General features: G+C 42.5%; 1 protein-coding gene across 2 annotated transcripts in view; it reads left to right on the forward strand.

The window, feature by feature from the left end:
• Positions 1-14,172, forward strand: part of AOAH (acyloxyacyl hydrolase) — a 77,255-nt gene that overhangs the window by 13,778 nt on the left and 49,305 nt on the right. For both annotated transcript variants that reach the window (XM_032105080.1, XM_032105071.1), the window contains exons 3-5: positions 560-655; positions 5,085-5,145; positions 6,246-6,345. In XM_032105080.1, coding sequence (XP_031960971.1) covers positions 560-655; positions 5,085-5,145; positions 6,246-6,345 — 257 coding nt within the window. The remainder of the gene's footprint in view (positions 1-559; positions 656-5,084; positions 5,146-6,245; positions 6,346-14,172) is intronic.

The raw sequence follows: 14,172 nt of genomic DNA on the forward strand, positions 1-14,172 counted from the left end.
GTGTGCTGAGCATCGCTGGGCTTCAGAGGAAGGTCTGTGAAGAAATGATGCAATGGATGCTCTGTCATGGTCAGCACATGTCAGTGGTGTGACATCTCTTCTGAAGGCAGTCACAAACATTTGGTTTCCTCTCTGAGCAGCTTTTGTGGAGAGATATAAAAGTCCTGTCAAGTACAGACTTGTGCCTTTTTTCTTGTGAGATAAAACGACAGAGCAGGCGACCAAGGAGGCAGTTGTAACATTGGCTATCCCCTCAACTCCTCAATTTTCAACCGTGAAAGAATGGCGTCATTTTTCCAGGAGCATCATACAGTGCTGTAAAAGCCAGGCTGTTCTGTGTGCTCCTCTGGAATCAACATCCTCTCTGTAATAACTTACAGGGTATGAATGAAGACAGAAATTAATTGATATTTTTTCCCCTTGAACACCTATCTGCCATGGAACACCTCAAAAAAATGAAATGCCCAAAGATGCCAGAAGTACTTCTGTGGTGCAGGGCACTTCCTCACATTTCACAGATAATGGTATTCCCTCTTTTTGGTTTCTTGTTTGCTTGAAGGATGCGTGCTTGTGGTGTCTGTCATCGAACAGCTTGCACAGTGGCACAACAGTACAGTAAAAGCAGCCGTGGAGAGACTGTGTGACTACATACCTGGTAAGTACCAAATAATACGCCATCTGTCGTGTTGGTGCTGATGTATTTCTCTGTTAATCAAAAACTCGCATATGAAGTCTGAGAAAACTTCATCCACCTCTCAAAGGTGTGTAGCTGGGAGATAGCAAGTGGCTATTTACAGGAAAGTCAGTGGCATGTCTTCACTTAGATTCAGAGCTGGGATTTCGTTCCAAACTTAGAGTGAATGGGGCTGTATTAAGCCCTGCACACACGTGAGCACCAACACATGCAGACCAGTTCCCTTCCTTTCTCTCCCCTTTGTGTCTTTGTTAGCAGCTTGAGAATAGATTCACTGTATGCCCCACTGCTCCTCCTTCTTGTCGATATGGGTCTTTATAGCAACGATGAAGATGAAAATGTTTTCAGCAGGTATAGGAGCTGCTATTGTAAAATTTTAAAAATGAGATGAGGCTGACAGGTGTAAGATGTGAGCATTTGGTGTGCACAGAAAAGCTATTGAAATGTAACTGGTGATACAAATTTCAAAAGCAACAGCTATTCAATACAAATATATGTAAGACTCCCCTTTTTCTCCCCTTATTTTATCTACCCAAAGGAGCTTGGAGCTCCACATGCACACCCCTAAATAGAGAACAGTTTGAATGCCAGAATAGCTTTGTGCCTCACAGACCAATCCTGTAACTATTTAAGTTACTAGATCTCATATTCCTGATATCTTTTTGACGTTATTAATGTAAAAATATGGCTTAGAATTCTTCATTAAAATATCATTTTTATATGATTTCACAAATTGTATCTCTGAGAAACCATCTCACTCTGTAGACCCTAGTTTCACAGAAGATATGTATAGAATATTAATTCCTTCCTTTCCAAGGGAGGATTTCCCAGTGCAGAATGGGGCAGGGAGCTAATTGCTAGGATTCATTCATTGATAGAAGACATTTATCTGATTTCTATTCCATAAGTCATATCCTCAGTGTTTTAAATTACAGGCACACAACCATGAAGTTGCAATTAGAAGCACTGATCCTGCTATTAAAATACAATTTTCTTCTTTAAATTATGACATGCTAGCTCTGTGTTCATGATTCACTCAGTGGACCTTGTTCTTCTGACATGTCAAGATATTTCTTTTCAGCTGCCATTCTTTACACACATAAAATCCTATTATCCCTTTAGTTGAATCTGTATAATCCAGTTACCTTCTGAGATGCATGGATATACCCAGTAGAAAAAAAATGACCCTGAACTTGAAAGGAGTGAAAAATCCTATGGATTGTGTGGGAGCTACAGTGTAACCCGATTTATCCTCTCCTGGGAGGTGAACACTGCAGCCCAGCAGGAATCAGCAGCTTCTTCTTGCTGCTTTAAAGAGTAGAAAAGCTTTGGATGCTCGTGAGGAGCAAACCTACTAAAGTAGGTCATGCATTTCACCTGGAGAAACAATTTCATTATTATGCACATGCCTACAATCGATAACAAGAATAACAGCAACAAATTAATGGCAGCAGGGCTTTTCCTAAGGCATAAAAAGGAGTAGAAACTCCAAAAACCCCAGAAAGTGGGATTTTTTGAGGGCCTCCTATAATTCTGATTACAGTCAAGTCAGGTTTGGATCAAGCCTTCTGTAAAGTTATGTGATGTTCAAGAACAAAAAATGCTTAGAGAAAAAGAGAGAAAATTTCGGTACCTGTCAGTCCCACTCAATCTCACAGGCTGTGTAGAAAACAGAACCACGTCTTCACTTATATGGAAATACTTGCAATGTATATGATTCAAGAGACATGGCAAATAAACCTATGAGAATAAGAACAGTAATGGCATGAGTGAGGAAGGCTCTTGAGCAGATAGAAAGGCCAGGTCCAGGGGAAGGGACAGTATTTACAGCGTAAGAGATGTTGTTAGCAAGAATTTATGTTTACCTGGATAATGACTGTCTGCTTGATGACACAGAGGTGTCTGATACCCAAAATGTGCTTTGAGAACCTCTGCCTCTGGCTTTGCCTCTGAGTCATGCTCTGCTTCTGTGTTGACCACTGCTGTGTAAACACCTTAGAGCTCAAGTGCAAATGGCAACATGATAATAGCGTCTTTTTTGCAAATATTTGTCCTCTGGGATTCAGCCAGAGTTTGTGTTTCCAGGACTATGAAGCTATAGAGAAAAACTTTCTGGACTTGCTTCTACCTGAAGCAAGTATACTATATATTTTCTCTAAATTTTCCAGCATTTAGTTTTGTTTAAGCTCTTTTCTTGCCCCTGAACACTCATAGTTATTTCTGTTTCTCTTCCCCTCTTTTCTGACTTACACTTCTTCCTAACAGAGATTTCTCTCTGCAATATCCTCTCTTTGTGTGTGTTAGCAGAGCTGGAGATTTGTGAACACATGAATGCAGGCTGGCTCCAATGGCAAGTCCTGTAAATCCTTTCTGTGGCTTTGGTCTTGGTGTTTTCTTGAAAGCCAAAGTCTGAATGGCATCTGAATCTTTCAAGAAGATTTTATGTGCTCAGTGATAATTTAACATTATTACTATTCTTTTTCCCTCCCATCATTTTTTACACTGTGTGGTAATTACACATTAAGCTTCCTATATGCATAAGGAAATCAGTGTGACCAGCAAAACACCTATATCAGCTTTCCAGAGCTGATGGGCAGCCAAATTCTCCTCTCTTCTCAGACACCAGGAAAGGTTGCAGCAGCCAACTGGCTCCTCCAGAGCCAGAAATGTTGTAGAAACCAACTGGTTTGGGAAAATCATAAGGAGATTATCACCTGCAATGCACTGGGGAGGTGTTGGGGAAGCCAGCCACCTTTGCCTGCAGGTTACTATAGGGAGCCAGGTACTGCACTGGCAAACCTCATCAGAGGGTGTTCTAATCAGCAGAGATGCCAAACACAGGATTATTGATGTCTGCGACATCTTTCATTTTAGGTGAACAAGAATAAAATCTAATTCTAGTCAGGAGACCAATTTTTATTTGCAGATTGCTTCTAAAGAGCCAATAGTAAGGAGTTATGTGGCAAAGGAGGCAAAGAAATGAAGCTAATAACTTGGTTGAAATAAAACACTTGTCATGGGATAAGAAAAATCAGCTACTGTAATTACAGAAGTTGCCTGCAACAGCATGAGTAGGAGGGTGTTGGGAAAACTCTCTTAATTCCCTGATATGCCTTCCTGGTGCCAGTCCTCCTTTCTCAGGTGCAGGTTGCCAGCCAAGATGCCTGCAGTCCTGGCAGGAGAGCAGCTGTGGGAGCAGGAGCACACCCATGCCTACCAATGGAGTCACTGCCACGAGGGTTTGTACCCTCCACACAGCAGAACTACCCACCCTGTGTGTAGTAGCCCCCCAGCCCTAGGCATATCCAGCCTGATGCTGGTTAAAATGGAATAGTCAGCCCAAAGTTGGAGGGGAAGTGACTGCTTTGGGTGTTTCCATGGCTTTTCTCCGGGAAAGATGAAGGATGAGAATACTCTGTGCTTTCTTCCTCAAGTACAGATCTGTCTGGGTAATGGAGGTGCAAGAGAATACAACAGCTCTAGGGAATTTGAGGAGCTGCAAGTTTGTTGTTGTCACGGCACTTGTGTGAACCTGTCTCTTACGACATTTCACAGCACCACCCCTGCTGGAGCAAGGCCTGACATCTCCTTTGCAGGATATGTGCATGGTTAACCAGCTCTAGTCCGTTCAGGCCAAGAAACAGGCAGTTTTCCTTCATAGGAACTGTCACATCATTGCCCTGCTTGTATTCAAACCCCCAATCTTTCCCTCAGTGTCTTTGCTCAGGCACATGGATCACCTGTTTTTTTACAACAGTACCTTAAAGAAATCACTGATGAACTGTTGTATCGAGGACATGCTTCATACATATTAAGGAAATCACCTGAGCCAGCATCCCAAAAAGGCACATGGCTGTAGACTGTGAAAGGAAGCCAAATGAAAGGTGTCAACTATTTCTTTGAATGCAATTACTCCTGCACAACTCGTGCTCTACACAAAACATATTCTCTTAACTCCACAAGCCCCCAGATGCTCCCAGACAGTTCTAGGAGTAGCATCAAGCCCAACATCACTTTCTGTTCTTTGATTTATGTGTTTGTTTTCTTTTTTCTTTCAAACCTACTGAGACGTTTGTTTAAACTGCTTAGAAGATGCTGTGGCATGCACAATTTCTTTTGACTTTTCCATTATGCTATACTCAGAAAAATTAACAAAATCTAGTTATTCTTTTTAATCATGTAACTTACCTAAAGCCAGAAGGGTTTTAGACAAGATTAGAAATTCAGGTTTTCCCATTCTCTGGTACTACACGGAGGTCAGAGATTCACATGCTTTCCCCTAAGGTAAATCAGCATTCACCTTAATGAGCCTAATGCTGCTGTATTTTGAGTGCTGTAAAACAAGTTTCACCATGCTCAATTACTTAAAATAAAAAACTATGTTTTCTAGAAAAACTGCAAGGTTTCTGTTACGTGCTTGCTGAACTTTATGGACCACACATAGCTGAACTGTAAGTATTGCTGTGTCCTCTCAGATTTTTGCTTTGCTTGCTCTTGATATGTACAGATATGCTATCAGGTTGAAGTGGAGGGATTTCACTCCTAAAATCACATTATTTTTAAAGCAGAGATGCTTCAAAGTGATTCTGGTTTGGCATTTGGCACAGCTATTCCTGAGTGAATAAACACAGGCTGCCACTGGTAACCATCTTGATATTCCATTTAAATCTCAGATCAGGCCCACCTGATGCAATTACCTTTTGAAATTCAGCTCATTTGACTGAGGGAGGAATTTGAATAACCCGTGTGTGAGAGACAGGTTCTATAAAATCACACTCTTGTTGCTTGGCTCTTGCTTTCCATTCTACCTTTAATCAGGCTTTCTAATTGTCAGCCCCTACATGCTCTCAGCCCCGACCTTGATGTGCACTCTTGGGGAAGCCTACTATTTAATCTAAGTGATTAAAAAAATAAAATGTAGGTCATTTTATTCCTCTTTGAAAGTTCTTAGTTTAATTAACAGAGCTTTTACTAGACCTTCTTCTTCCCCAGGGCTTTTGTTTTTGTTTTTAAAACTAGCCAAGGGACTGCAAAGTGCTTACAGGGCTAAGAAGTGACATAATCAAACATTTTAATTTAATTCCTGATTAGCCCAGAGGTATGTCCCAAAAAGAAAGAAACAATCCTAGCACTCATGCTTGGTGGTTAAAGGTTAAGAATCTTTGAAGGATTTCTGGTTATTTTGTTGAGTTAATGATTGAACATTCGTATGTGCCAAATTGCATATGCATTAACTTTAACCTTTAAATCTTTGTCAGGCTTATGATTGATTAAAAAACCAGAATAGTTATAATGCATTTGATTCAGGTGCTGTATGTAAAGCGCAGTCCTTTTTCATCATCCTGGGTTCCAATTTTAAATGCTGAGTAGGATGTCGTGGCAGAAAATCATTAGAACCCAACGCAGTACTGAGCAGCGGTTATGGGCCACGGTGAAGTGAGCTGAGATTATTGTGTGGTGTTGGGAAGATTTAGTTTCCCATGGAAATAGCTTCTACTTTCAAGAGCCCAGAAAAACATAATAGTCTTTGTTTATGCACCATTTCATTCAGCATAGACAGGGAAATGAATGCCGATGTGGTTTGCCATTCCTTGAGGCTGTGTAAACAGGATCCAGGACAACCGCTTTGTCATCTCTACTCTCCTCCAAAGGTGAGTTGGTTTCCCACTTTTCTTAAAACTACTGATTGTGGAATGTCCTTCAAGCTGGAACTGAGCAGTTCAGAGGCTTCCACAGCACATGCATTGTCTAGGAAATAAATTTCAACATTTAGAGCACGGACACTCCTAGAAAATATCTGTTTGAACAAAAGGTGCCTAACACACATTAGCTGTGTGGACCATCATCAGCTGGGTTGAGGAAGCGTGGGAGTCACAGGGCCAAATTCTCAAGTACCAGTCTGGGTCAGAGAAGAAGAGTAGGGAAAAAAAAATACCCCTTTCTTCAGACTTTATTGGTCAGCAGTACGATAACCCCAAAGCAGATACTCAGCTGAGGTTCATCTATGCCACCACGTTACCACAGCACGACAAGTGATCCCCACATTGCCTGATCTGCTGTGAAAGCCTGCGTGGGCATAAGTTACCTGCTGCAAATGCAGGGCTATTTGACTTGGATTAGTCTGCAGTGCAAGAGGTTTAAGCTAATGTGCATTATCTTTTGCCACAGGCTGAAAACATATTTAATTACCACTGTTTCTTTAATATACAGTTACTTGCTACAACACTTGCATGTCCTTGATTGCACATCCTAGACCTTTGCTATACTCAAACATATACATATCTGCATAGGTGTCTAAACGTGCTGTTTGTTTTGGGATTCTTTTGGTTGTGAGTAATTTTTTCCTTCCCGGCCATCATGTATCTCCAGTCACACTAAAACTCGTGAGTGTGGGGGTTGTTTGGCAGTGTTGAACAGCAAGCCATTCACTTCTGCATCTATTTTTGGAAACCTTTTTCTCTGCATCTGGATGGAGAAAGGCATGTTTGATTTCTGAAAGTCTGCATGAGATGTTTCACACAGGATCTAGTCCAGCAATCATTGAAATCGGGTAATCTTTTTATGGGCTTCAATGGCCTGCGGTCCATATCCAAGATGGATTTAGTTCTGCCAATATTAAGGTCTGGAGAAACACCTGCCTTCCAAGAATGACAGTAATGCTTGGTTTATAGCAGGTGTGAGTCTATGCTCCAGGATACGTCAACACAGAGATCTATCTATGGGTGTGCAGCTACACAGGGGTGAAAGAAGATGAGTGCAAGCAGCAGAAGGGGTCCACACTAACTCAACCAGAATATTGCCTAAACTTAATCAAACAGGTGTCCAAACGTCGTCAAACAGGTTTCATCAAGATCCCCCATCTTGAACTGGGTGTCAGAAGTGCAAGGCACCTCTTGAAGTCAAAGGGGATGCAGGCAATGAACTGCACTTAAAGAGAGGGATGGATTCTCCATGGCTGCACAGGGAGTTAGGTGTCTGGAGAGAGGGGCTGTTTAAATCAAGGCGGCTCCCGTGAAGAAATTAGAACACCTGTGTTGAAATGCTCGGTTGATCAGACAGAGGGGAAAGGATGCCACTCGTGGGTTGCTGTCACATCTTTGTGAGCTCTTACCTATCTCCCAGATCAGGTGTAGAACCAAGGTGTTGACTCCTTCCACCTCCAGCAACAGCTTCAGTGAGTGCACTGTCCGCAAGGAAAACAGCTGAATGTGCTGGAGTTTTGGGTTGGGCTTTTTGACAAAATTTGGAATCTTTTTTGCATGGCCTGGAGACTGTCTGAGTGAGTGGTTCAAGCAAACCCTCTTCCCTTCCAAATGGTACTTAAATCCCTTTCTGTCAAGGCTTTTGTTTCTCATCAGGAGTAAGGGAACTCTACCAACAAAACAATTTTTTTACACTGACTCTGCCCTTCCTTTTGGCTCTCCTCGTGCCCTGAGAGAGCATGAGGAGATGGGAGGAGAAGAGCAGTGCTTAGAATTCATGCTCAAGTGGCTGATAAATTGCCCACAGTAACTCTGTGACAAGCCAGACTGAGTAAAAATGAATTATAGGTGAAAAAAATTAATATACAATCAGAGACACAGGTGCATAAAATGCAGTTTACCTCACATTTGCTTCTTTAGTTTGTAATTTGATTGATCACTTCGGTTTTATGAGTCTGCAAATGTTGGCGCAGTCCCCTGCTGAGTGTTTGAACAAGACTCTAATACTAATGACTGTTCTGTTCAACTCTATTGATTTTCAGGTACTTCACTTACTCATTTAGAATTTTGGATGCCCATTTTCCCAGAATTAGTATCATATTTGTACTGGCAAAGGGAATGAAAGAAATAGCATTACCTGTCCTTGGAAGGCAGTATAACGTCAAAGGTTTTAATTGCCTTTAAGGTGGAATATATCAACGTGTATCTGCTTTTTTCACCATTAGTTTATTTTTTTCTGTTTGTGCAATGTTGCTTTAGTGGTTGTTGTGTTTTGAGGGAGGAAGAGCCCCTGCTTCAGAGGCCTTTCAAACTATCTACTTAATAGAGACACTGCAATCCATTTAAATAATACATGCATCATTTTACATACTTCCCTGGTCTCTGACAAATTAGCCCAAATTATTATTTTTTTTGCCAAGCTGCCTGGAGCTATTAGCACTCCATGATTATTCTGGAAGACTTTGCTCTAATTATGAATAAAAAATGTTACTCCGTTCTCATGGAGCTCAGTGTTCTCAGCATAGAGCTGGAGGACATCCAGCCTGGGCAAGGGCAGCCCCCTGTTGCTGGGGCTTGGCCAAGGTGGGCTGGTCTGCTGGGAGGCACTTTCAGGAGCAGACCTCTGATGTTGCCGGGGAAGATTGGAAGGGGCCTTTGCAGCTCCTGGATCACCGGCATGACCATGTGAAATGATGTCCCTTGTAATGGGTCCTGTGAGCCCCTTCTTGCCACCAGTGGCTTGTAGAGCAGAGCAGAGGTTCTCCTCTGCCCTTTAGTATGAGGGTGGCAACACTGGGGACTCCTTCAAGTAATGAGACAAACTAATAGGGCACATCAAAAGTGAAGGCTTACTAAAGCTGGCTGAAAACTGGACGGTATCTGAAGCTGCTGTAATATGCTTTGTGGTTTAAGCCACATCAACAGCAGATATTCTAATATGGGCTGCAGCATCACTCCAAAACACTGACAGGAGTACAGGCATCCAAGATAGCTGGTTTAGGATGACAGGATAATGTTTTAGCCAAAATGTTTATCAGCTCATATGTTGGAGGACTTTCTGCACTAGGTTGTGTAATGCAGGGATGTTCCTCTAGTGAGTGAAAAGGGCTGAAATAGGGTGACGGGTTTTAGGCACTGCCTACCAAGTTTCCTTTCTGGCCCTGGGAACAAATAGATTTGCAGAAGATTAATATCAGCTTGTCTCTAGATTGTTTTAAGCCAGCTGGCCTGTTTGGTTAAATGGCAATACTTTAATTGATTTTTTTGGGGCTAGAATAATGGCTCGACTTCAGCACTGTGGTCATGCTCTAGCAATGACTAAAACAGTCTGTGTTGGAAGCAGTTTGTACTCCTTCTTTATGCCTTTCAGGGTGCCTATTCTGCTTCCCATCACTTTTCTGCTCCAGATTATCAGAGACCTTTTGGCTGCATATTTTGGCTTAATCTCCATCAATAGGATTTTCGTGGAAGCCATTTTACATCAGTAAAAATATACATATTTATGTTCTTACCATTTTATCTTGCCAAAATAAGCATCACTGCCACAGGCATTCTTGCTCATTCATGTACTGTCTATCAGGTCTTTTCACTGACTTTGTAGAAAGCAGAAGCCACATCCTTCATGGACATTACTGTGGCCAGCATGCTGTTTGACAAAGTAGGAGCCAACCAATTCTGGGTAGAAAAAAAGAAATCTTTTGGGGTTTAGTAAAATAAAAATACTCCTGCTGTTTTCTCTCATTTGTCTTTCTCTGTAAAAATGTGAGCTTCTTTCTGGGAGGTGAGACAGAACCAAACTCCAGGGTGGGAGTACTTCTGCATTCCTGATTAAGAGCAGGTTTCCAGTCAAAGGTAGACCTTGTGACTGGGACCTGTTTCCTTCTTTTAAGACCACAAGCTGTGAAACAAGCATCTGGGAGGCAGACTAGGTCCTGTGGAGCAAGATGCCCTCCTTTTAGCCTTTGTTTTTGGAAACCCGTAAGATCTGCTGAAGTGTCAGTTTTTTCTGCTGCAGCCAGAACAAAGCCCTGAAGAAACTACAGGTAATAGGAGACAGGTAATAGCAGAAGGCACAGTTTGAGCACTAGTTCCTCCTCTTTTACTTGTTTCTCTGCATTTCCTCTGCTCCACTTCACTGGCAGAAAATAAAATAAAATAAACCCTACCTAAATCGAAAACGCAAACAACCCCAAAAAGTCAAATCACACAACCCCAACATTCCACCACATAAATCCAAGGGAAGTAGGGTGGCATAGGGTTTGCAGGGTGGTGTGTGCAGCTGTGCCATGCCAATGTAGAAGCTGTCTCAGGCAGAAGGACCCTTGAAAACAAGTATTGGGTGACCCACGGGCACAGAGATACTTGGTGTGGGAGGGTGGCAGACAACTGTGAGGACAAGGAAGTGTTGCTCGTGAACAAATCCCACTTTTATCTGTACTATTAGACAAGCTTTGCAGAATTTTGCTATCTTGGTACTCTTGGTTAAAGGATGATGACAATGAGTTAGAAGGGAAACTTGAAATGTTTTGTAAATATCCAGTCTCCTGGGAAAAAGCTGGCTAACAAGGATGATAAATGAGTTGGTTCGTGCATTTGTTTACAATGAGAAATACATCTGTTTGCCAAAAAATAAATCATTACTGGGAATGCATGGTCTCTGTGGAGAACACTGAAAGAAAGCAGTGAATGAAAAAGCAGTGATGCCCCACCCTCAGCCCCATCCATGGTTGGATATCTTGTGCGCACAGGGCAGCAGGGCTGCTCCAGTTGGGGTGGATGGTGCTGGCTGCTCCCCAGGAACTCATCCATCAGATGCTGAACCCTCCTTGGTGGTGTTCTCATGCTGTGGGAAAGAGAGGAGGCTCCTTGCTAGCCAAGATGCAGCAGGAGAGGTTGTATGGGCAGTATGGCCTTCGGTGGCAGGCTTGACGTGCTGGTGTCAGCCAGGGATTACAGGTGACCCGTGAAACCAGGAGTGTTTTCTTCCCCATGGATGTTTCAGCTGCCAGTCTTCCGCAGCCCAGCCTGGAGTCTTGGCTGAAGTAAATTGTGAAGTGAGAGAAGGTATCAACTGTAGTGCTTCAGAGAGAGGATTTTCTACATGCAAGGCCAATCCAGCCTTTCCTCCCTTTTTTTCTGCTCTCCAAGTGCAATATTCCTGTAGCTGTTTCTCATGGGCTGCTGCATTTCTCATGTGCTGCTGCTGTGAGCGAGAAAGGTCTCTCCTACCCTGCCCAGCAGAAAAGGATTGATAAGTCCTACCTCTCTGGGAATTTTCCTTCTATTATACTCAATTTCAAGCCATTTTTCACATCTGCCTGTCAAGTAATTTTATTGCAGAAATGACAGCAGCTGGTATTGTACAACACAACTATGGCAAATGTAAGATGCATGATTGGTTTTGGGTACAGCAGATGCTCAGGGGGAAGAAACTAGAAAACAATGTCTTGGCTCATTGCTAGCTTCTCTCATCTATTTGTCACATACCCTGATTTTTAGAAGATTATAGACACTATGAATTAAACATATACGTATATTAATGTGACACATATACTAAATCCCAGCAATTTAGAAGTCTGTGTTGCTTGCTGCTCATGCTTATTCGTCCGTATCCCTTTGTGTTGTTCACCATAAATTTTTGACCCTTGGATATCATGGTTAATTAATTTGCTTTGATCACTTCCTAAATCAATTATAATGACATGCTAAGTTTTATCCCCAGCACAAAAATGTTGGCAATGATTACTTTAAATAAAAATTAAATCTGCTTTAATATTCTAAGCTGGCATGCTGCTGTTCAGTAAGGTGCCATCACATGAGGGACTTTTTTTTTTCCAAATGCTGTAATAATAGCACTTGCTGAAGCATACCTATTTTCCCCCTTGCTGAGTTCCTGTAGCTCTATCCAGATAAATATATATAAATTTGTGCTGACTTTACCTCAGAGCCCTCAGACCCAGTTGATGTTAGGCTGGCAGTAATGTCCTTAGGCTGGGCTGGAGGAGGGACTGCTAGCAGGTCATTTTCAGACAGAACAGTTTGTCCCCACTAACAGTTTTGAGCAGAAACATGCTGACATGTTTGTGATAGTCTAGATTTTTTTTTTCCCATTTGAACCATTTTCAAAAATAGTTTATTTTTATATCCTTTTTTATTTTAGGGTTGGGGTTTTTTTGCCAGTTCTCAAAGCCTACAGAACATAAGTAGTTATTCCTGCTGAAAGAGAGCAAACAGGTAGTGCTGTCAGCCTTCCTCATGCTGAAGGGAAGGACAGAGGTCGTCACATAAGTACTTCCTCACAGATATGGCTGTTTTCAAAAGTGGCCTAATAAATGCAGCACAACATATGGGAATTGTCATCACTGAGATACAAGAATATTGTCCTGAATTGAAAATGGAGCAGCAGGAGGGAGCACATTGGTGTTACGCTGACCCTCCCAGACTCCTCTGACTGTCTCTTCTCTTTTTTTTTTCCTAAATTGAAGTTGTGAGAACTTCCTTTCTTACGGAAAAATGTGGCCGAATTTAGAAAGTGCTGTTCATCAGAGTTGTTAAACAGTTGTTAAATATTTCAGACTGCATGAGCATATCTGGGGCATCTCCTCATCTCCATGACTGGGAAGAGTCCTTGTGGCAGGAGGAGCAGTGTGATCTTTCTGGGCTGTGATACAAGACAAATTTCTGAAGGCTGAGGTCAACACTTAATAGCACGGTGCAGAAACATCCCCTGCCTGTTGCCTATGCCTCAACATTTAGGCAGGCAGCACCCAGGGCTGTGGATCTCATGGGCCACAAAAATGTATTTGTTGAGGTTTCTGCAATGGCAGAGCCTTGAGCAAGGCCTGGAGAGCAGGGCCATGGCAGTGTTTGGCAGTTCCTGGCCATGGCAAAGCAGCCGTCAGGGTGCACTTGACCACAGCCTTGCTGCAGCACACATGGCACATCTGTCCTCCTGCTGCCAGCAGAGCTGGTCCTTGGCTGTCCCTCACACTCGTGGATGGTGCCCCTTGCACAAAATTTCCCCTGCTCCTTTAAAGAGCTTGTGTGCAAAGGGATTTCAGGAATTTTTTGTGTATCACTGGTAGCTGACTTATTTGTAACCTGTGGCCTTATGACGGCCAACCTGATGATGCCTCTCCAAGATCTTTTCTTGGAATAGTTCTCCTACTCTTTCTTTCTACGTAGGTATAAGTATCCACATTATGGAGGTATCCCAAAATGCCTCTTCAGCACAAGTTGGTATGCACCCAACAGAAAAACTATCTTGCCACTGTCAGCAAGAGCTTGGCCTCCAGGGCAGGTATTTCCAGAATAAAAAGCTAACCTTCCTAGATCCTAAGCAGGAGATTTTCCTTCCAAACTATTCCCTGCTTTGTACCTCCCTGCATGCCAGGTTCCCCTGCTGGGAAGAACCTCAGCTGAGTATAACCCTTATCCATGCAAGAGCAAATATTTCCGCTGTACCCTTCCACAGCAAGTCAGACTGACATTACATGAGTTACACCCTCTTTTAGTCTTCTAATGGATGAGCTTTCCTTCAGGAGGAGTCACTAGAGAAGTATGTCCTCTGCAGCTCAGGCTGTGCAGTCAGGATATGAATTTCAGCTCTTCAGCTGATCTGGACTTTTCCTTGGAAAATAAATGATGCCCTGGAGCAAAATAAATGAACTCTTGCAACTGGAGTTTCATAGAAGGTGACTGGATAATTGATTGTTAGTCCAATAAAAAGTAACTGATGAGGAGTTTGTGGACTCATACATCATGTCTGTGCTGTGA

The sequence above is a fragment of the Corvus moneduloides genome, chromosome 1, assembly GCF_009650955.1.
Source record: "Corvus moneduloides isolate bCorMon1 chromosome 1, bCorMon1.pri, whole genome shotgun sequence".
Taxonomy (NCBI): Eukaryota; Metazoa; Chordata; class Aves; order Passeriformes; family Corvidae; genus Corvus; species Corvus moneduloides.